At 35.7% G+C, this 23,807-nt stretch overlaps 1 protein-coding gene across 4 annotated transcripts in view; it reads left to right on the top strand.

The window, feature by feature from the left end:
* The first annotated feature begins 485 nt into the window (after positions 1–485).
* ARL6 (ARF like GTPase 6) overlaps positions 486–23,807 on the top strand; it is a 40,976-nt gene continuing 17,654 nt past the window's right edge. For 3 of the 4 annotated variants that reach the window (XR_012090522.1, XM_007986126.3, XM_038002406.2), the window contains exons 1-5: positions 1,595–2,208; positions 5,341–5,490; positions 18,193–18,254; positions 18,647–18,715; positions 23,205–23,299. Coding sequence is in view for 3 of the 4 variants with exons in the window: in XM_007986126.3 (XP_007984317.1) it covers positions 5,368–5,490; positions 18,193–18,254; positions 18,647–18,715; positions 23,205–23,299 (349 nt within the window). In the remaining variant the exon portion in view is untranslated. Of the gene's footprint in view, positions 2,209–3,205; positions 3,305–5,340; positions 5,491–18,192; positions 18,255–18,646; positions 18,716–23,204; positions 23,300–23,807 lie in introns of all 4 variants that reach the window. The other variant, XM_007986127.3, reaches the window with a different exon arrangement.

Below are 23,807 nucleotides of genomic sequence, written 5' to 3' on the forward strand. Positions count from 1 at the left end.
CATAACATTTATCTCTAATAACAAGCCATCTATCAACTATACTTATCTAAGATAACTATTTGACTAGCTACATTCTTGTAAAAGAATTAGCTGTCTGCCTTGGTGTACTGAAAAGCTGGATGCTCAATGTGTCCATTATATTTCCAGTTTTCACCTAATGTTTCATACTAAGCCGAAAGAGATGAACTCAACCTAGAAGCAGAAAATATCAACTCCAGGCAGGAAAATTTGAGTCTGTCCACGAAAGTTTTCTGAAATATAATATTTCTGCCTATCGCTAAGAAAAAAAAAATGTTACATTGTTTGCAAGCACATTAGCTTCCATCTCTTAAAAGTGAGTCACAACACCCAGGCACACAGAAAAGTGTTCAACACCTCCCTGTCAATGCATTCAGGATCAGAAGTTCAGAAGTTAAAGAACCACTACAGTTAGTGTTTGGGTCAATTTTGTTTATACAGTAAAAATCTCAAGACAAAAGAAGACAGGACATTATTTATTGAACAATAAATCTGTGCCAAACATTTGTATATCTGTTCTCTCTTTACTAGTCAGAACTACCTGATAAGATAAATACTATACTTTTGAAGGTGAGGATAGAAGCACGGAGAAGGGTAAATTGGGTTAAGACCACACAGAAAGAATGTATTTCCATATTCCATTTTACAAGGACATTTGTATGTTGATATGTGTCCACAGGGTCTTTGTTTTGTTTTTGTCTTTCAACAAGAATCACTAATCCAGAGCCGCTTTTGTTTTTTCGCTGTAAAAATGACAATTACATTTGGAAATTTGGAGAAGTGACAAAAGATAAATGACCCCATAATCACACGCTTACAACCGGCCCCCCTACCATATTACTTAGAAATAATTCCTTCTAGTCTCTTTTTGCACCCTCTTAGTCCATTTAATAGGCCAAATGAATTGACAGGCCAAAGAACAGGTAGTGCAGTAAACATAATACTAACTAGCTGAAAAGGGTCGCGGGCGGTGGGGGTGGGGGTGGGAGGGGTCAGAAATCCTACACCCATGGCAAACAAACAAAAAAAAGGAAGAGATAGAAACCCCTATTTGAAGAATGAGGCCATTCACTGGGGGTGAGGTTAGTGGGGGTGGGCAGATTGAAAGGCTAGATCTTTAAAATGATTGCACCTATAATGTGTCCGTTGGAAAACGCAGTAATAAAAGATGTGGGGAAGGGTATGCCTAAATATTTTCTATTTGAAGACTATTTGTGACTATGACTATAAAATTCAAGTACAATTTAAGAAGGTGGCCAACTTTTAAGTATTGACAATACCTTTCCTAACCACCTGCCGATTTGATTCTGGAGACTAATCTACTCACAGGAGATTATGCCTGGTAGAAATCTCTTCGGGAGACCAGACAACTAAGAAGCAGGGGTACAGGCATACTTTCTTAGCCGAATAACGCCTTTTGACTTTTTACATCAGTTCTCCCCTCTACCTTCCTGTATTAACAGTTTTACCTCTACAGGGACTGAGGGTGGGAGGCCTATCAGAGCCCACAGAAGAGTCGGTGCGATGGGCAGCGGCGGAACTCCGGCGCACATCTTGCCCCAGGGGGGACAGTAGCATCTCGCAGTCGTTGCCACCACGCTACGCTGGTGCCTGGTAACGACGCTCTCCGCGCCACACCGAGCGCCAGTCCCTTGGATGCCCAGGAAGACCAGGGTCGAGCGACGCACACGCAGCACACGCCAAACGCTTCCCGGAAAGCTGTGCGCGCGCCTACAACTCCCATCATGCTACGCCGGGAACTGCACGGCTCCTCGCAGGAAATAGGCAGCTCACCCTGCCACCTGTGCACACATTTTTCTTCAATGTATAGTTCCTCGGCGCGCCTCTGGCTGTTTCCCGGAGCTCTTCAATCCCAGAAGCTACAGCACAACTGCCGAATCGCCAAGACCCCCGGGGAGGCGTGGCTTCAGCCGGAAGAAGCTCCTGTTGCCAAGGGAACGGTGCCTGCCAAGGCGCCTGCTCAGCGACTGATGCGCAGGCTGCTGCAGAGGCTACCGGGTTTCCCAACTTGTAGAGAAGGCTTTGCCCATTACCAGGCATCCTTCCCATGTAGGCGTAGAGAAGAAGGCTGAGAGACCCTCGCACCAGATTTCCATCCCAGAGACCGATACGAGTGGGTCCATTCCTGTTATCAGCTCCTACGCCTTCCGGACTAACCTTAAAAACCAGGTAATCTCCTCAACCCTGGTTTAAAGCCAGCGCCACCCTCTGCCCCCGTCAGTTTTAGAATTCCTCTTTGGCCTTTCCCATGTTTTTCACACCACGCGCGTAGTTGTTGCTAATGTATGAGAAGTAGAAAAGAAGGTAAGAGAGGCCATAGAAAACTTACTAAACTGGTTTGGACGAATGTTTGTTTGGGTAATGGGTTTGAATAGTGCCCAACTTAGACCCCTGTATTTGGGGTGTGTGTGTGTGTGTGTGTGTGTGTATGTGTGTAAGTGTAATTTAAATTCCATCATCAAAAACTGAAAGCCGAATAAGAATGTTTATTTTGGGTCATAAAAATAGGCAAAATTTCAATCAACACTTTACAGAGTTTACTAAGTATCATTCGTGGTGTTTTCTCTGGGCTACCACTGTGTTTCTGCAGCTTACCCTCTAAGCTGTTAACTGTGGATAACATCCTAATTCCTCTGGACTTCTCTGGCAATATGTAATCCTTTAGGAAACAGTCTGTCAGACAATAACCAAGAGAATTTGGCTGGTGTGCAAAGAGAGGGTTACAGTAAGATAAGAAACAAGAAAGGAAGATTGGAGCCAGATTGTGAACAACCTTAAAAGCTATGCTTGGAAGTTTGAGCTTTATTCTGAAAGCCAGTAGTTCTCGATAGTAACTTCACACCAGAAACACTGGGTAGCTTTTAAAAACTACAGATGGCCTGATCTCATTTCAAAAATTTGGATTCAGCACTTGATTTCAGAGTGCAGCCAGGGTTGAGAATCATGGCTATCAGAGTAGGAAGCTGCAGAAAACAATTGTATCTGTCACTGCACACTTAAGACACGATAAATAAACGTTGAGTAGCTTGAATTATCTTTTATTAATTTATGCATGCAGAAAGTCAACTTATGGAAGGAAAATTATAACTACTTGAAACGTAGAAGTTTAAAGCTCTATGATAGTTGTTTATAAAGCAATTTCAATAAATGTGATTACCTCTTTTAGAAAAACTGCCTCCTCTTCTAAATTGTGTGCCCCAAAATATTTCAGTAACAAGTATCAAGTGATAATCCATGGAAAAGTGATGGAAAGTCACAATACAAGGTACTGTGAAAAACGAATATTCAAGCATCAGGCTTTAAACACTCAGTGCTTTATAGTAGATGCTTAGAGGCGGGGAAATGTGAGAAGTGGTCGTTTTTAAAAAAATAAGTTCTGAATTGTATGAAATGGAGAACAAGATATAAGTATTTATACCTATATGTTTACGCAGTAAATAAAGTGAGTAGTAGCAAATTTTGAAATCAAATGGTATGTGTTAATTGCTTCATGACATCAGAAGGTTAATTTAAAATAGAGTCTACAAATGCTGGTCCTTAAGCTGTAATTTAAAGAAATGGGCTGAATAAGATTTGAATCTCTAATACAAGGAGAAAAGTCGATTGAAGTGGCACAAATGGAAGTAACTAAGGTCAAACTCATCCTTGGGGAAAGACAAACGTGGTTCTGTTATAGGCCTCACCTTTTGGCATGGCGTTGTACCATCTCTTCTCTGCGCATCACTGAAATTCAGTTTTGAAATTTCTACCCATAATCATGTCCCAAAAGGCCTACGCAAAATGTTGACTATGCAGCCTCCTTTTAGATACAGTTGTCTTGGAAGCCTCTTATTGATAAAGTTACTGCAGCCTCACATCCTTCAAGGTATGGCCTTGCCTGAAATTGTATGGAATAAAAAGTATTGAAGAAACTGTAATACGATAGGTTGCTTATGCAACCTTAGATGGAGATAAGAATAAGTCAATTTAATGAGAATAAAAACATTAGAGAACTGTGAAAGTGACTGTTGTTGAGTAATGGGAAGTATTTGGTGCAGAGATGTATTGTAGCAGTCCCTGCAACAGTGGCGGGGTGGGGCTGGAAAAAGGGATCTCCCTGTCCTCCTACCACAAAGTAATGGTTTGGGGAGCAATGGACCCAAAGTGAGCTCCTTTGAAAAGTTTAGTTTGGAGACCTGAAGTGTAAATTTAACAGTATCTTAGATGAATATAAACAGCCATAAAGTTACCACATAGCAAGTTTTATGTACATAGCAGTTGTATTTGACTTCCAAATACTTGTATTTTGGGATTGCTGATTTTTTTTTTTTTTTTTCCAGTTTGCATTGGAAAGATTTTTTTTTTTTTTTTTTCAAAAAATCAATACAATTGAACAAACGAAATGAAAACTTTAGGGACACCTTAACAAAGAAATTTTTAAGATTTTTAAAAAACTAAATTAAAATCTACAATTAAATATATGATAAAATTAAAATTCTTATTCTATAGTAATATGATAAAGTTCTTTTAAAATAGCACTTAGTAGGATGTTTCTGATAAGTAACAGTTAAAAAAACATATTTAGTAAAGTTCAATAAATTGAATGTGTATGCATAACCTTCACAAAGGGATTTATGGTGACTTACAAAGATGTATGTATAGGATAAGGGGAAATAAAGATAAGTATTTCAAGATTCTTTGCTTCTACTGACAGAAAACCCTACTTAAACTGGAAATAACCAAGCAAGCAAAAAAAAAAAAAAAAAAAACAGTGAATTTATTATAACTTCATATTATTACAAAATATAACAATGGGGCTGGCTTCTGATAAAGATTTAACAGTGGCTTAAATGATATAACCAAAATCTCAAAATCTTTCTGCTTTTCAGATCTGCCTTCTACTTTCTGAGTTTCAGTATCAGAATACATGAGCCCCATTGCCCATTCACTGTTTCCGATTTTCTGGAAAGGCTACAGCCTAATTTTTCCACATTTTCAAGTATCACAATTCGCAGACTCCAAATGATACTGAGACTGACCATGTTTTATTCTTAAATATTATAAATTACAGAGAGAAATGTTGTTATTTCCAAGGCATTCTTCTGTGTTGCCACCTGTTATAAGCTGCAAATCTGCGCATCAGTTAAGGCTCCTTTCTGGTAATCAGCTTACACTCTGTTTACTAAGTGCAAAGCTACATTGACATAGTTTTCACACTATTATTATGTGTATTTAAAGTATTACCTTTTTAAAATACATGTACCAATATTTTCCATAACTTAAGGTGCCTTTGGGTAATATTTTATTTCTTCTTAATTACAGGTGGTTTGTAAATATTTGAATTACGTTATGGGATTGCTAGACAGACTTTCAGTCTTGCTTGGCCTGAAGAAGAAAGAGGTTCATGTTTTGTGCCTTGGGCTAGATAATAGTGGCAAAACAACTATCATTAACAAACTTAAACCTTCAAATGTAAGTATCTTTGTTAGATTCTTTATATATTTTCTGCCACTAAAGAATATTAATGTGCAGAATTATGTTATATGACATTAAAACCGCATATAATCACATTAAGATATTCTGTTAAACTTTCAGTACCTTTAAGTGTCCTGAGCCATAATTTGCAGTGTATTTTATACAGTAAATCTTAATTACTAAACTGGAATATTATTTTCACTTGTCTTTTCTTTCAAAAGATCTTCACAAATTTACTGAGTTTTCTTTTTGATATCATTGCCTTCCTTTTAGTTTCCTCCTTACAGGAGGAGCAAAATGAAGAGAAAAGTGAAACATTTTTATAGGTTCTATGGACAATTAGATAATTCTCAAAAGTATAGTATGCGTATTAGTAGTAGTAAGCAAGATGATTTTAACCTACAAGTGTATGAACATATTGTAATAAGTGAAAAATATATAAAGCTAGTACATTTAACATGTGATGTATAAGTTAAAGTCTGGTGCATATAAAGAAAGCCTATCTACTAGTGCTTTCCTGATTTCTGGCACCAAATCTTGAGCCTTTATGTTTAGGCAACTCTCCTGCCTTATCAGAAAAACTGACATCCAGGTCCAGGGAGAAGTGATTGGATTTCCTTTTTTTTTTTTTTTTTTTTTTTTAAATGGTAATGGTAACAGCCAAGGAGGCACTTGAAATGGGACTTCTTGAAGGGTTTCAAACCTCTGTCACTCAGTTATAGATATAGATACAGCACTTGCTCCCTTCGCACACCAAGCTCGAGAAGAGTCTCTTGTAAGCTTGCATCCACTACTAGAATATTATTTTTAAGGAATTAAATAAAATAAGTATAGAAATATACAATGCTCTAATAGGAAATGCCTTGCAAAAAAATCGTGCCCATCTCATTTTATAGTAAAATTGTCTCACTTTTGTGGATAAAATTAGTTTCTAGATAAGTAGTTCTTTCCTGGACACAAACTAGTTTTTCCTATTAAGCTATCTTTATGTCTATTTATTGCTAATGTACTGAGGTTGCTGGCATTTCTAAACTTAATAGGGAGACAGGGATGACATTTTAACTTGATAGCTTTTTTCAAGAATCTAGTCTCAGCTGTCATTTTTTTAGAGATGGAATCTGTATACCTTTTTCAAAAATTCCAATCTTTATTCCATTCCCGAGTATGCATGCTCGCATTGGCACATCATCCAGTTTTTATATCATTTTTTTATTGATACATAATAGTTGTACAAATTAGGGGTTACATGTGATAGTTTAATACATGCATACAATGCATAATAATCAAATCAGAGTCATTGGGATATCCATCTCAAACATTTATCTTTTTTATATGTTCAGAACATTCTAATTCTTCTTTTCTGGTTATTTTGAAATATACAGTAAATTATTGTTAACTATAGTCACGCTACTGAATTATCAAACACTAAGTCTTATTCCTTTATCTAACTGTATTTTTATACCTGTTCATGAACCTCTCTCCACCCCTGTCTCCCTGCTACCCTTCCCAGCCTCTGGTAACCACCTACTCTATGTCTCTATGAGATCTACCTTTATAGATCTCACAAACAAGTGAGAATATGTGATACTTGTCTTTCTGGACCTGGTTTATTTCACTTAACTTAATGACCTTCAGTTCTGTCCATATTGCTGCAAATGACAGGATTTCAGTCTTTTTTATGGCTGAATAATATTCCATTGTGTATATGTACCAAATTTTCATTATCCATACATCCATTGATGGACAAAAATTTATTCCATATCTTGGCTATTGTGAATGGTGGTGCTATAAACCTGGGAGTGCAGGTATCTCTTTGATACATTGATTTCCCTTGTTTTGGATGTATTCCCAGCAGTGGGATTGCTGGATCATATAGGAGTTCTATTTTTAGTTTCATGAGGAAACACTATACTGTTTTCTGTAGTGGCTGTACGAATTTGCATTCCCACCAACAATCTGTCAGAGTTCCCCCTTTTCCACATCTTCACTAGTATTCATTGTTTTTTTGCCTTTTTTGGTAAAGGCCATTTTAACTGGGGTGAAATAATATCTCATTGTAGTGTGATATACGTTTTTCTGATGATTAATGATGATGAGCATTTTTTCATATGCCTGTTGACCATTTGTCTATATTCTTTTGAGAAATGTCTATTCAGATCTTTTACCCATTTTTTTAGTCAGATTTTTTTTTCTTGCTACTGAATTGAGTTCCTTCTGTATTCTGATTATTAATCCTTTGCTGAGTGGACATTATGTAAATATTTTCTGTAATTCTGTAGATTATCTCTTCACTTTGTTGATTATTTCCTTTGCTATGTAGAAGCTTTGTAGCTTGATCTAGTACCATTTGTCTATTTTTCCTTGTTACTTGTGCTTCTGAGGTCTTACTGCCCAGATCGGTGTCCTGAAGCATTTTCCCTGTGTTTTCTCCTAGTACTTTGATAGTTTTGGGTCTTAGATTTAAGTCTTTAATCCATTTTGATTTGACTTGTGTATATGGTGGGAAATAAGGGTCTAGTTTCAGTCTTCTACATGTGGTTATCCAGTGTTCTAGCATCATAAGACTATCCTTTTCCCAAAGTATGTTCTTGTATGTCTTTTGGGAAAATGAGTTGGCTATAAATACATTGATTTATTTCTGGCTTCTCTGTTCTGTTCTGTTGGTCTCTGTGTGTGTGTTTATGCCAGAACTATTCTGTTTTGGTTATCATGGCTTTGTAATATAGTTCAAAGTCAAGATAGTGTGGTACCTCCAGCTTTGTACTTTTTGCTCAGGATTATTTTGGCTATTTGGGGTATTTTATGGTTTCATATAAATTCTAGGATTCTTTTTATATTTCTGTGAATGTTATTGGTATTTTGATAGGGATTGCATTGGCTCTGTTAATCTCTTCGAATAGTATAGATATTTTAACAGTGATAATTATTTCAATCCATGAGCATAGATAGAATAGCTTTTCATGTTTTTATGTCTTCTTCAATTTCTTTTATCAGTATTTTATAGTTTTAATTGTAGAGATCTTTGGTTGGATTTATTCTTAAGTATTTTATATTTTTGTAGCTATTATATATGGGATTACTTTCTTGATTTCATTTTCAGATTGTTTGTTCTTGGTGTATATAAATGCTACTGGATTTTATATGTGGACTTTTGTATGCTGAAACTTAACTGAATCTCTTTGTCAGTTCTAACAGTATTTTTGGTAGCCTTCAGGTTTTTCTAAATATAAGAACATGTCATCTGTAAACAAGGATAATTTGAGTTCTTTCTTTCCAATACTGATGACCTTCATGTTTCTTGCCTAATTGCTGTGGCTGGAACTTCTAGTATTGTTTTTGAGTAAAAGTGGTGAAAATGAACATCTTGTCTTGTTCCAGGTGTAGAGGAAAGGCTTTTAGTTTTTCTCCATTCGATATATTAGCTCCACCAGTATAATATTAGTATATTAGCCATGGTTTTGTCATTTATTTGGCCTTTATTGTTTTGAGGTATGGTTCTTCTAATCCAATTTGTTGAGAGTTTTTGTCATAAAGAGATGTTGAATTTTATCAAAAGTTTTTTCAACATCTATTTAAATGATCGTGTGGTTTTGTCCATAATACTATTAATGTTATGGGCTCGTATATTGATTTGTGTATGTTGAACCATCCTTGCATCCCTGGAATGAATCCTACTTGATCATGGTGAATGAACTTTAGTAGGTTGTTAGATTGTTTGCTACTGAAGCAAACTGTTTGTTTGAAGATTTTTGCACCTGTGTTCATCAGGGATATTGGCCTGTAGTTTTCTTTATCATTGTGTTCCTGACTAGTTTCGGTGAAGATACTTTGTTGAAGATTTTTGCATCTGTATTCTTCAGGGATATTGGCCTGTAGTTTTCTTTATCATTATGTTCCTGACTAGTTTTGGTGTCAGATTAATGCCAGCTTTGTAAAATGAGTTTGGAAGTGTTTCCTTCTCTTTACTTTTTGGGATTGTTTGAGTTGAATTAGTATTTGTTGTTTAAATGTTTCATAGAATTCCATAGTGAAGCCATCAGGTCCAAATATTTTCTTTAATGGGAGACTTTGTATTAGTGCTTTGATCTCCTTACTCATTATTGGCCTGTTCAGGTATTTTATTTTTCCATGGTGCAATCTCAGTAGGTTGAATGTGTCTGGGAATTTATCCACTTCTGTGTTTTCCAATTTGTTGGCATATAGTTTTTCATAATAATCTCTAATAATCCCTTGTATGTCTATGGTATCAGTTATTTCTCGTTCTTAAGTTCTAATTTCATTTTTTTGGATCTTCTTTCATTTTTTTCCTAGTTTAGCTAATGTCTTCTCAATTTTATATTTTCAAAAAGCCAACTTTTTGATTCTTTGATCTTTTGTATGTTTTTAGTCTCACTTTCATTTATTTTTGTTATGATCTTTATTTATTTCCTTCTACTAATTTCAGGTTAGATTTGTTCTTCATTTTCTGGTTGCTTGAGGTGCATCACTGGGTTATTTGAAGTCTTGCTACTTTTTGTTTTTTTTGAGATGGAGTTTCGCTCTTGTCTCCCAGGCTGGAGCGCAATGGCGCGATCTTGGCTCACCACAACCTCTGTCTCCCAGGTTCAAGCGATTCTTCTGCCTCAGCCTCCCAAGTAGCTGGGCTTACAGGCATGCACCACCACACCCTGCTAATTTTATTTTGCATTTTTAGTTGAAACGGGGTTTCTCCATGTTGGTCAGGCTGGTCTCGAACTCCCGACCTCAGGTGGTCTGCCCACCTTGGCCTCCCAATGTGCTGGGATTACAGGTGTGAGCCACTGCTCTCCGCTGCTACTTTTTTCATGTATATGTTTATTGCTATAAACTTCTTGCTTAGTGCTAGTTTTGCAGTATCCATAGATTTTGGTATGTTGTATTTCCCTTTTCATTTAAGAAGGTATTAGTCAGGGTTCTCTAGAGGAACAGAACTAATAGGATAGATATTTATAAAGGGGATTTTCTTTAGAAGTATTAGCTCACACAATCACAAGGCTCCACAATAGTCTGTCTGCAGGCTGAGGAGCAAGGAAGCCACTCTGAGTCCCAAAACTGAAGAACTTGGAGTCCGATGTTCAAGGACAGGAAGCGTCCAGCATGGGAGAAAGATGTAGGCTGGGAGGCTAAGCCAGTTTAGCCTTTTCATATTTTTCTGCCTGCTTTATATATTCTGGCCACATTGGCAGCTGATTAGATGGTACCCATTCAGATTAAGGGTGGGTCTGCCTTTCCCAGCCCACTGTCTCAAATGTTAATCTCCTTTGGCAGCACCCTCAGAGACACACCCAGGATCAGTACTTTGCATCATTCAATCCAATCAAGTTGACACTCAGTATTAACCATCACAAGTCTACCCCTTGTCAATACACGTCTCCTGAGATCATACATAATGTTCAAATAAGGACAATAATCAGGTCATAATTACACCTAACATAATACAACTATCCTTCTTACAACCAGAAATATACTAGTCCCTAACCCAAATGCTATTACATAAAGTCAATAGAATTTAAATGCTGAAATGAAGTTAGTAAATCTTATGTCACATGATAAAGGAAAAAGAAAATAAAATGAATATATTTTCATAATACAAGTTTATACATACACAAACATGTTTTTAACAAAAGGAGGAAATGCTCATGGCAATTATAGTCTTTGTTTCTGTAACTGGTCACATGGTCATAGCTGGTATTGATGACTACCTTTTTCTACTACCTATTCTGTATTCCCTTTGCCTTCAGCAAGCACCTCAGCAGGTCCTGTTTGTTTGTTTGTTTTTTGGTTTTGGTTTTGGGTTTTTCCTGGTGGAGTGACCCAAACTTTCATTCCTGAAGGGTCTGATCTATATGTAGTCCTGCCGGATTGGGCTGTTGTAGTTTCCCATTGACCTTAATCACAGGGCATGGTAATACGAAGAGATGCCCTAATGATCTCCTGTATTCCATGCATACTCTTCCTTACCTCCATTGTGCAGTGATAGTCCGATTTCATCTTGATAGTCCCGGACAATCACCCCAGCCAACACTGTAACTCCCTTCTTAGCTTGTTGACTTAAAGGTAGGAGGAGCCCAAAGTGTCCAGGTGGCAATCTTAACTTCCAATTGAATGGAATCATTGTTGTATCCCCTTGTGGTAGCATTCCCCCTCTGGAACTAAGACCTCTAAGCCAGCTGTACGTAATGTTGTGGGAACAGAAAGCAAAAATTTTGCTAGTGGATCACTAGGGGTAATGGTAAGTGGTACCACTTCCACTGTTAGATCTGACATACAGAGAAGAGCCATTAACAGGACTCTTCAAAGATGCAGGTGGTGCCCTCACAAATCTATTTCGCAAAGCATTGGTCAAGGGTATATCTTCTAGACCCACCCCACCCCCGGCCCCAAGCTGGGATAAGTAGGTCTAAAGTGACTAATCCATTCCACCAGCCCAGTCTTCCTAAGCCTTTGGATCCCTTCCTCTAAATTAAACCAAGGGAGATCAGGCATTCCCAACTTGCTCACAGTGGGCCACCTTTTAATCCACATTTCAGCTGACCAAGCAAATGCTATTAGAACCTTTTTTAACTCCCGGAGCTGCAACATTAAATATAGAATCCCTACTTAGTGGGCCCAAATCAATAAATTCAGCCTGATCCAACTCTGTTTCTTTCACCATTATCCCACACCCTTAATACCCATCCATGCCCGTTCTCCAGATTACTGTTTATATAAATTAGAAAACTCAAGCAGTTCCTTTTGAATGTAGTGCACCACTTCATGGATCACACTCTCAACCTTACCTCTAGGGCCCCCCCCCAAGACTTTAGTTATAGTTCTAGAAGCAGGTAGGGGTATTGAGGGTGGCTCTTGAGGAGAATCAACATTATCTTGCCTGGCAACTGCCTCAGGGGATGTCATCACTGTTGCCCAGGCAGTGCAGGATTTATCTCCTCAGACAAAGGTGGAAAGGCTGATGGCAGCAGGGGTGGGGGAGGGGATATTGCCACTACTGGGGATGGGGAAGCTGTTTGTTCTGGCAAAAAAGATTCATCAGAGTTTACAAGCTCAGTGTCCCCAGCTTTATCAGGGTCCTCCCACAGGTCCCCATTCCAAGTTGCAGGGTCCCATTCTTTTCCAATCAATGCCCTCACTTTAACAGTAGGCTCCTGACGAGGCTGAGCATGCACCTTTCATTGCAGGTCAGCAATTGATATGAGAGCTTGTGCCTGTTTTCCCACAATTTCAGCTCTTTCTCTACAGGAGATAAGACTCTCACTCAGGGCAGTCTTAACAGATTTGAGGCTCAGTATCTGCTTCTGAAGCCGGGACTTACGATCCCTGGGTTCGTAATTTTCTTTCATTACTTTGTCCAGTGAACTTAAGAGTAACCAACCAACTTCATTATGTTCCTTGGTTCTCCACATATGGTCAAAGGTATTATGTATAGAGTCACTAAACTCCATGCCTCTCACGAGCAGTGAATCAGGAGTGTCAAATGCATTTATTTTACATAACTCTCTAAGCAGTTCATGCCAAAAACTAACAGTGTTCTCTATACTATTAAAAGTAGAATCCTTAGCATTTTGAGATCTAATCATATTAAGCAGCCAACTCCAGAAACCCCCAAACCAGTGAAAGAACTCCATCCTTAATCTGTTCCTCTAGAACCACTTCTGGTACCAAAATCTGTATTAGTCAGGATTCTCTAGAGGGACAGAACTAATAGGATAGATAGATATACATAGAGAGTTTATTAAGTAGTATTAACTCACATGATCACAAAGTCCCACAATATACCGTCTGCAAGCTAAGGAGCCAGGAAGCCAGTCCGAGTCCCAAAACTGAAGAACCTGGAGTCTGATGTTTAAGGGCAAGAAGCATCCAGCGTGGTAGAAAGATGTAGGCTGAGAGGCTAAGCCAGCCTAGCCTTTTCAGGTTTTTTTGCCTGCTTTGTATATTCTGGCCACACTGGCAGCTGATTAGATTGTTCCCACCCAGATTAAGGGTGGGTCTGCCTTTCCCAGCACACTGACTCAAATGTTAATCTCCTTTAGCAGCACCTTCACAGACACACCCAGGATCAATACTTTGCGTCCTTCAATCCAATCAAATTGACGCTTAGTATTAACCATCACAAAGAACTTTTGAATTTCCTTCTTAATTTCTTCATTCACCCATTGAATATTAGGAAGCATGTTAATTTCCGTATGTTTTTGTAGTTTCCAAAGTTCCTCTCATTATTGATTTCTAGTTTTATTCCATTGTGGTTAGAAAAGATACTTGATATGATCTCTACCTTTTAAAATTTGTTCAGATTTGTTTTGTTGCCTAACATATGATCTGTTTTGGAGAATGTTCCATTTGATGATGAGGATAATGTATATTCTGCAGCTGTTGGATGGAATATTCTATAAACGTTTATTAGGTCCATTTGGTCTCGAGTTCAGTTTACCTTGGATTTCTTTTATTGTTGATTTTTCTGTCTGATCTATTACTGAGAATGGGGTGTTGAAGTCCTCTCCTGTTATTGTATTGCAATCTTTCTCACCCTTTAGCTCTATTAATGTTTGCTTAATATATTACGGTGTTCCCATGTTGGAGGCACATATATTTACAATTGTTATATTCTCATTCCGAATTTAATCCTTTATCCTCATACAGTAGTTTACTTTGTCTCTTTTTATAGTTTTGACTTGTAATCTGTTTTATCTGATATGAGTATAGCTACTCCTGCTCTTTTTTGGTTTTCATTTACATGGAATGTCTTTGTTCATTTCATTTTCAGCCTGTGTGTATCTTTATAGATGAAATGAGCTTTTTGTGGAAAGCACATAGTTGGGTCTAATTTTTTAAATCCATTCAGTCACTCTATGTCTTCTAATTGAAGAATGTAGTTCATTTACATTTAATACTATTACTGATAGGTAAGGACTTAGTATTGCCATTTAGTTAATTTTTCTCTGGTTGTTTTGTAGCTCCTATTTTCCTTTCTTCCTTTCTTAAGGGATATTACTTGTGCTAATCTTAGTACTGGATATTTGTTTTTGGTTTTCTGTGGGAGATATTGAAGCCTAATTGCTTCTTGCTTCTACTTAATTTTGGTGATGTTACCCTTATTCTTATTCTTATTCATATTCTTTTTTTTTTTTTTTTCTCTTTGAGACAGGGTCTCGCACTGTTGCCCGGATTGGAGTGCAGTGGCACAATCTTGGCTCATTGCAACCTCCATTTCCTGGGCTCAAGTGATTCTCCTGCCTCGGTCTCCCAAGTAGCTGGGATTATAGGTGTGTGCCACCACACCCCACTACTTTTTTTGTATTTTTAGTAGAGATGAGGTTTCGCCATGTTGACCAGGCTGGTCTTGAACTCCTAACCTGAGGTGATCCACCCGCCTTGCCCTCCCAAAGTGCTGGGATTACAAGTGTGAGCCTCCATGCCTGGCCACCCTATTCTTAATATTTAAAACAATCTAAAATTGCTCAGTTGATAACTTGCATATTCATTTGATAACTTGCTTATTAAATTTCTCTCATTATAAAAGAGCATAGGTTTTTCTCTTGTTCAGCACTGAATCTCAGATACCTAGAATAATGCTTGGCACTTTGGATGAGTGGATTGTTGAATGATTTTTTAATATTTATTTTTGGCCAGGGGATTATGATTGATACCACCAAGAATATCATTTTTATCAGACTTAAACTAACCAAACAGGATCTCTCTCAGAAATCTTATTCTCTTCCTGGTTATTTTGGTGTATCCTTGACCTGTCTAGAATGTTTTGTTCCACTCAGGCAATACAATAACCACAGGAGATTTGTTCCAGGACACGCATTCCCACCCACCCCCTTCCATCCTCCTACCTATATTAAATGGTATAGTATTTGCATATAGCTTATGCACATCCTCCTATATACCTTAAATCATCTCTAGTTTACTAATAATACTTCAATACAATGTAAATACTATGCAAATAGTGTTTATTGTATTTATACATTCATAATGTTTTTATTGTTAAATAGTATTATTATCTTTTTTAAATTATTATTTTCAATTCATGTTGGCTAAACCTGTGAATTTAGAAGCTATAGACACAGAGGGCAGACTGTAATTCCTATACTCTTCGTTTACTTTGTGCCATTCCCTGTCCAATTTTCAGAATGACCAAATGTATTTGTTCTTGGATAGAGCAGAGGGAGACTGATATTGTAAACTATCTTTTAGAATACATTGGGGGAAAATGAGTTCCACTTCAGTCTAGAAGCAGTTGCTCACGTATCTTGTTCTATCCTGATTAACTTGTGAAGTTTCTTTTTTTTCCTGATTGCTTTCTACTAGAACTTTTGAAATGATGGAAAGAAAAGAAAATTTATTAATTTTATTCCTACAAATAAAATAGCAAGTTTCTCTGGAAATAGAAAGAATTTGTGAAGAAATTAGGTGATCATGGGGAGGCTAGGGAAATGTTCTAATTACAGTTCATTGAAGACAGGGTTACTATTTTAATAACATTTTACATTTTAATAACCCTGTTGAGACTTCTTTAAACTTTAGCTTCCTATTTTGTTATTGTTATCTTTTTCCTCATAGTAGTAGCTGATGATTTTGTCACATGATTGGCACATTTAAAGTCCTTAAAATCAAAATAATGAAGTTGGGGGAACATTAAAACTTAGGAAACTTCTTATTGCAAATGTTGTTCTGAAATGAAGGAACCCCAGGGTATGAGGCAGGAATCTTAGTAGCAGGAAATGAATTTTGTCTTACATAAACAAAAATATATTTTTGGAAAAATACTAGATCAGGTCTTGGAATGGATAGAAGGAAAAGGAAAAAGCTAAGTAAACAAACTTCAGAAAGGCAAAACAAGGGCAGCTCTGCAGGGCCTTTCTTCTGGCGCATTACCATGCTGTAAGGTGACCAAGCTCCAGTGAATTTTGAGCTTCTGTCTTTCCTTGAATTTAAATTTCCCAGAAGTAGACTACCAGAGTGAATGTAACAGTGGGAGGCAAAACTTTTCCCTGTATTGTTTTTTTAATAAAAGCAACAAGATGAACTGAAGGGAAATTTTTTTAAAGTTATAATGACAATATGGGAAGAACTGGGGATGAGACTGAAATCAGTGAGCATATAATTATAATAGCAGACATTTGTTGAGCATTTACTGTGTTGAGTATTTTCCATCCATTAACCTGTGTAGTTATCATGATAAGTTTATGAGTTAAGGATAATAATAACATATTTCACATTTGAGAAAACTAGGCTTAGAAAAAATAAGTAACATGTTCAAGGTAGCAGAGCCAAGTAGGAGCAATTAGGAGGCTGGTACAGTAATTCAAAGCAAGAAATGATAAGGGTCTGAACTAAGTTAGTGAAATAGAACCAAAAAGCGTAGAGCGTGATTACATAGAGAATGTAAAAAAACGGAGGAGTCAATAATAACTTCTAGGCATCTGGATCAGCAAGTGGATATATTTTTATTCAAACAGAGGAATAGTTTTTCTGGTGAAAGTGCTAGGAGACATTTAACAAGTTAGATTGTTAGTATAATACATTTTAATCGTCAGTGGGACTTGTCAACATGTCTGCTACTCTACTCTAACCCCCTTTGACTCTCTTCTCCACACAGAATTCCTTACCATTGCCTTCAAGCCCTTACGTCTCTTACCTCAACATATCACTCTTTATCTTACCCAGCACACGTTAGACATTTAGGCTTTCTGCATTTCCTCAGTGGCAAGTTCCTTCCTTCCTCAGGATCATTGCACTGACATATTTCTCTAACTGGAATGTTCTTTGTCAATAACTTATCATGGTTCTTCCCCTCCTGTCATTCACTCCTGGGTCAGATGTCACCTCCTCAAAGAGACCATTCCTGAGCACCTTTCTTCCATGCCACCTTCCAGCTCCTTTCTGCTGCCTCCCACCCCCAAAACATTTATTTTTTGCACTTATCTCTGCTCAAAATTGTGTTCATTTGTTGCTTAGCTTTTCAATTGCTATTTACCTCTTCTAGCTTGTAAACTCCATGAGGGCAGGAACCATCTACACATGAGGGCAGTCTGGAACGTACACAAACTCAATAAGTATGTGTTGAAAGATTAGAAAGTGCCGGGCGCGGCGGCTCACACCTATAATCCCAGTGCTTTGGGAGGCCGAGGCAGGCAGATCACAAGGTCAGAAGATTGAGACCATCTTAGCTAATACAGTGAAACCCTGTCTCCGCTAAAAATACAAAAAATTAGCCAGGCGTAGTGGCGGGTGTCTGTAGTCCTAGCTACTTGGGAGGCTGAGGCAGGAGAATGGTGTGAAGCCAAGAGGTGGAGCTTGCAGTGAGCCGAGACTGCACCACTGCACTCCAGCCTGGGCGACAGAGCGAGACTCTGTTTCAAAAAAAAAAAAAATAGAAAGTCCTACGTGTGAACTCAGGGTGACTTATTAAACCATATATAAAACCCTTATGTCCTTGGTAACATGCCACAAGCCACAAATGTGAATAAACATTATGCAGATCCATAATTAGTAAACCTTGAACTTCTATAAAGAATTCACACAGAGTGATCCTATTGAAAAAATTATAAGTTTATTAAATCCTGTCATCTCCTTAGTGACAGATTTTAGAAACTGAAAATGTGGATACTTTAACTTGAGGAAAACTCATCTCTAGTCATTGTAAATTTCTGAACTTTGTCTTTTCTCTTAAAGGCTCAATCTCAAAATATCCTTCCAACAATAGGATTCAGCATAGAGAAATTCAAATCATCCAGGTAATCCACTTTATCCCTTAACAAAAAAGTTACTAGTGAAAAATAACAATATTGGTCTACCTGGTCATTTTTCCTACCCTTAGAGAAAGTTATTTGTTGTTTCAGAATCTCATAGGTATTAACGTATTTCTATCACTATGGTTGGTTTATTTTTCAGAATTTAGAGTTTAGACAAACTCTGATAACTTCACTAGCAAAGAAGTTTTTTATGTTATTTATTGCAAAATCATGTTTATATTAATACATTTATTTCATAGAACTTTTACTTGTAAATTGGCCCATGTTGAATATTGCATATGAAGGGTAATTTCTTTGATTGTAAGTAATTTAAAATTTTAAGTAAAAGTTATGCTTTAGTTTATAATGTAGTCATGCTTTGCTTCTTTTTGTAGTTTATCATTTACAGTGTTTGACATGTCAGGTCAAGGAAGATACAGAAATCTCTGGGAACACTATTATAAGTAAGTACATCTGTGAATGTTGCTAACTAGATGTTTTTATTTTGCAACTAATAATGATTAGAAATCCAAAGAATTATATGACTAAGTTGTTTGGCTTTTTTTTCATGTAATTTATGAACATTTCCTAATTTTAAAAATGTGTAATCAGACTCAACATTGTTTGTCAAATGCTTCAGGTCCTTCATGACTTCGGGCCTTTGCACGTACTATTCTCTCTGTTTTTAATGCCCTATTCTATCCTACTTCACTTCAGTTTAAGGTTAACATATTCCTGCTTTAAATATCAGCTAAAAAGTCATCTCCTCTGAACTTTCACTGTTCTTCCCAGTTATTTTGTCCCTCCTGTTCATATGGCACTTTGTCCATTTCTATCTCTCTAATCATACTTACCATGTCTTGAAGTTATGTAACATAGCTGCCTCCCAGTGGAAGTGTGAACTCCTCAAGTGAAGGGATTATTCATTATTCATATTATTTTTTCAAGACCTAGTATGATGCTCAGCATATAGACCCAGTAAATATTATTGACTAAATTTAGTTAAAAATAACAGTGTTGCCTAACAGTTGATCCATTGTTCTATGAATAATTTAAAATGAGCTATTTTTCAGCATATGCAAGTCAAGTGCTCACTAATTTACAGTTGGCCTTTCATGTCCTTGGGTTCTGCATTCCTGGATTCAACCAGTTGTAGATCAAAAATATTTGGGGGAAAAAATGCCATAAAGTTCCAAAAAGCAAAACTTAAATTGCCATACACAAACTACTATATTGAAAGCACATGAACAAGGTCATGTGTAGGCATTGTATTAGGTATTACAAGTAATCTAGGGTGACTTAAAGAATATGGAAGAATTTGCATAGGTTATATACAAATACTAAGCCATTTTATATAAGAGACTTGAGCATCTGCAGATTTTGATATTTGAAGAGGATCCTGGAACTGATCCCCCAACAATACCAAGGAATGACTATACTTCAGACTAATGGCTGTCAAGTTACTAGGACCCAAATGTGTTATACCTTCTGGAGATTTGCATATGGTATTAAAATAAATTCATTAGCTTCTAATATTGTTAGGACTCCATTTAAGAGCAATGTAATTCACTGTTAGAGTCTGAAACTTAAAAACGGTATCTCTTAACTAAACTCTCTTTTGTGATTATGAACTCCTGCCTTGAAATGGTATGTGATATTTACCATATAAGATTTAGATTTAGATTAACTCTTTTCTAATAATGTGAGACTAAACATTATATGGTATATATTTGGGATATGAACCAGAGGAGATTTATTCAAATTTTTTTTCAATGAGTCCTTCAATAAATTGAAGGCCTATTTAAATCATAGATCCAGAAGACTTCTGAGAGAGAGAGCAAAGAGAGTGCTTCAGATACAAGGGTTAGTTTGGAAAAGGAAAAGTGGCATGTTTGTGGTATTCTGTATTAAATTCCTTAGGGAGACGTGTTTTATGTGTTTCTTGTTTGTTTGTTTAGGAAACCTGAATTTTCAGTACAGGATTTTTTAAATTCCTCCTCCAATTAGTTGATAAATGATGTCTTTTTAAAAATATATTTAGCTACTTAAAAAATACTTTAATTTTAATTACAAATATATATAGAGAGAGAAAATAGTAAGAAAGTAAAGTTTGTTTTTATTTGATTTCAACTCCTTTTTTCTTCATACTGTTTTTGGATGAAATTATGAATTCTAGAATAGAGTGGTTACATTGTAGATTGAATGGAGAATATGATTACTATTGAAAAATCAACAATAAAAGTAAATTTACTTTCTCTATTTTCATATTTTTCTAACTGTGAAAAAAAAAGTACATCTTGATCTATTAGACTGAAAAAGATTACAAAGATTAATAAAGTCTGCTCTTGTCAAAGTGAGCCACTCCTGTGAGAATGTAGTATCTTTTTCGGGGTAATTTATTGATATCCGTTAAAATGAAAAATGTTTATAACCTACAGCAAGCATTTTTACTTTTAGAAAAGTATTCTATGACCAGGGCTTATAGGCAAAAAATATACATAGAAGGTTGTATGTTAGCATTATTTATAATATTTTTATATCAATTATGTAAAAATGTTACTATCAGTATTTATCTTTACTATAAATATGTACTTGGTATATATAGAAAGAAGAAAGTTCTTAGTGGATTATGCACCAAACCATTAGTAGCATTTATTTTTGGAATAGTAAGATTATAAGGGAAGTTTACTTTCTTTAATTTTCTTTTCTTTTTTCTTTTTTTTCACATCCTCTTTGGTGAAGAGAGACATTTACTTTCTAACATATATGATGCCATAATAATATTATGTAATTTTTACATACTGTTTTTACAACATAAAAAGATAATAGTATGCAAAAATATAAGGAATACACATTTTTTAAATTTGGAAAATATCGAAAAGAATATTGAAAACATGTTTCCCATAAATCTCACTGTTCATAAATTCACCATTGTCAATCTTTTTGGTATCTTTCTTCTCCTTTTGAAATATATAACATATACTTTAAATAAGGAAAAAGGAACCATCTAAATTATGTATCATATATAATTTTGTATCTTGCTTTTTTCAATTAACATTCTGTGGTATGCATAAATCAGGAAAAACATGCAATAAATACAGCTAACGGCTGCCTCATATTTTTTCACACAGCTTTGCCAAAATTTCTTTAACCATTTCTCTACTCTAGGACATGAAGGCTATTCTCAGTTTTTGAAAATTGTAACAGTCCTTCAGTCAAAATCTTGTTGTATAAGTCTTAGCCCCAGTTCATGATTCCTTAGTATGAATTTCAGAAATAAAATCACTGGCTCAAAGTGATTGAACGTTTTTATAAATCTTGATAGATATTTCTGATTGTTCTGGTTTCTATATATACTGGTAATGTATGTCTCTGATAATCAGCATTGTCCTTTTTTAATGATAGGAGAAAATGGTATATAAAAAGTTTTATTTTGTATATTCATTTGATTTTTTTTTTCTTTTTTTTTTTTTTGAGACGGAGTCTTGCTCTGTTGCCCAGGCTGGAGGGCAGTGGCGCCATCTCGGCTCACTGCAAGCTCCACCTCCCAGGTTCAGGCCATTCTCCTGCCTCAGCCTCCCCAGTAGTTGGGAGTATAGGCACCCACCACCATGTCCGGCTAATTTTTTTTTTTTTTGTATTTTTAGTAGAGACGGGGTTTCACCATGTTAGCCAGGATGGTCTGGATCTCCTGACCTCGTGATCCGCCCAATCACATTGAAGTTTAAAATCTTAATTTATGACTAGAATAAGTGATTTGCAAAAAAAGTACAGATGTCCAATAAATATATGAAAAGATATTGAACCTCACTGGCAATTAATGAACTAGATCAAGATAATATGCTATTAGAGTGGCAGTTATTGATAAGAATGATAGTAGCCAGTGCTGGCAAAGGAGTGAGAAAAGTACTGAGTCATGTAAATTGATATGGCATTTCTGGAGGACAGTTTGGAAATGTTTTTCTGAAACTTTAAATTATGTATGTAGTCCTAGAAATGTTACTCCTAAGAATAAATCTTAAAGCATCAAGAACTTTTTAAAAATAAAGGTATGTAGGAGGATATTTGCCTTAAAGTTTTTCATAATGATGAAAATTGAAAATAACCTAAAAGTCCAGCAACAAATGTTTGATACAATATTTGATGACACATCCATGCAGTGCAATACCTTAGAACCATTCAAAGAAGGTAGTGCAGAGGAATAATCAGTTATTTTTTAAGTGCCTGTATGATCCATCAGTGAATCCTTAACTAGTTCAATCACTGGTTATCAGCTTTTTAAAAAATCAAATAGAATAAAATAAAAGCTATTTGTAAGTATTTTTTTCAGAAGACTTTCACTTAAAATATATATATACTTATGTGTCTACTGTATCTTAATGTAAAATATATTTCTTACTATGGTTTATAGTAAAAAAAAATTTGACAAACATTGATGTAGTGCTTTAGCATTTCGTATAAAAATAGTAAAACCATAGTTGTAAAAAAAAGGTTGAGGAAATTTACATATATATTGCAAAGGCAAGGTATAATACAGGATTCCATTTTAAATACATATATAATTTATTCATATGTAATATATACAAAGTGTGGCTTTATACCAAAATATTAATAATTATTGCATCTGTGTAATAGGGTTATGGTATTTTAACTCATTTTCTCATATGCTGATATTTTAATGAAAAAAGTACTCAATTTTTTAAAATTATGAAATAACAAGTCATTAAATTTATTTTATTATCCAAATGAAAAGGTATTTTACATGAAATATGACTTACGGTTAATATATTTATCAGTTTTGGAAACTAACAAGAAACAATACCAAAACTTCTAATGATAAATGGACATAGGACAGAAGGAGATAATACTTAGGTTAGGAAATGCCCATGGATAATAAACAGGGAAAAATTTATAAGTAAAGCTTTAATTTTTCTTTTTCTTTGCATTACACAGAGAAGGTCAAGCTATTATTTTTGTTGTTGATAGTAGTGATAGATTAAGAATGGTTGTGGCCAAAGAAGAACTCGATACTCTTCTGAATCATCCAGGTATGTGTGTGTCTTTCAGTCTGTATCTGTTCTTTGGGGTTCATTTATGTGTAATGTTTTGTTCTTTGGGTATTGCTTACACTATGTAATTATCTTTCATTTAAAATTGTTGAATTTAAAACATATACATTATAGAGAATTTATATTTTGTGTACATCACCATATTTTTTAAATTTTGCATTGTAATGTAAATATAAAGCATTTTGCAATGTTTTTGGGGTCTCTAACATTTATTTCCTTCCTCAAAAATAAAAATGCCCTTTTTTTCTGATAACATAAATAATTTGTGCCAATAGCAAAAAAAAAAAAAAATCAGACAGAAAAAGAAAATAAAGATCTGTGTATTTCAACACCCATTAAAATTATTTGTTACCATCTTTTCATGCATTTCTCTATGCGTATCTGAGTTTGTGTGTGTGTTTAATCACAGCATTTCTTACATATTTCTTATGGGAATTCCTTTAAAACAAATCTTTTTTATGTTAATTTCCAACTGCCAGCTCCGCAT

This window comes from Chlorocebus sabaeus, chromosome 22, assembly GCF_047675955.1.
Source record: "Chlorocebus sabaeus isolate Y175 chromosome 22, mChlSab1.0.hap1, whole genome shotgun sequence".
NCBI classification, from domain to species: domain Eukaryota; kingdom Metazoa; phylum Chordata; class Mammalia; order Primates; family Cercopithecidae; genus Chlorocebus; species Chlorocebus sabaeus.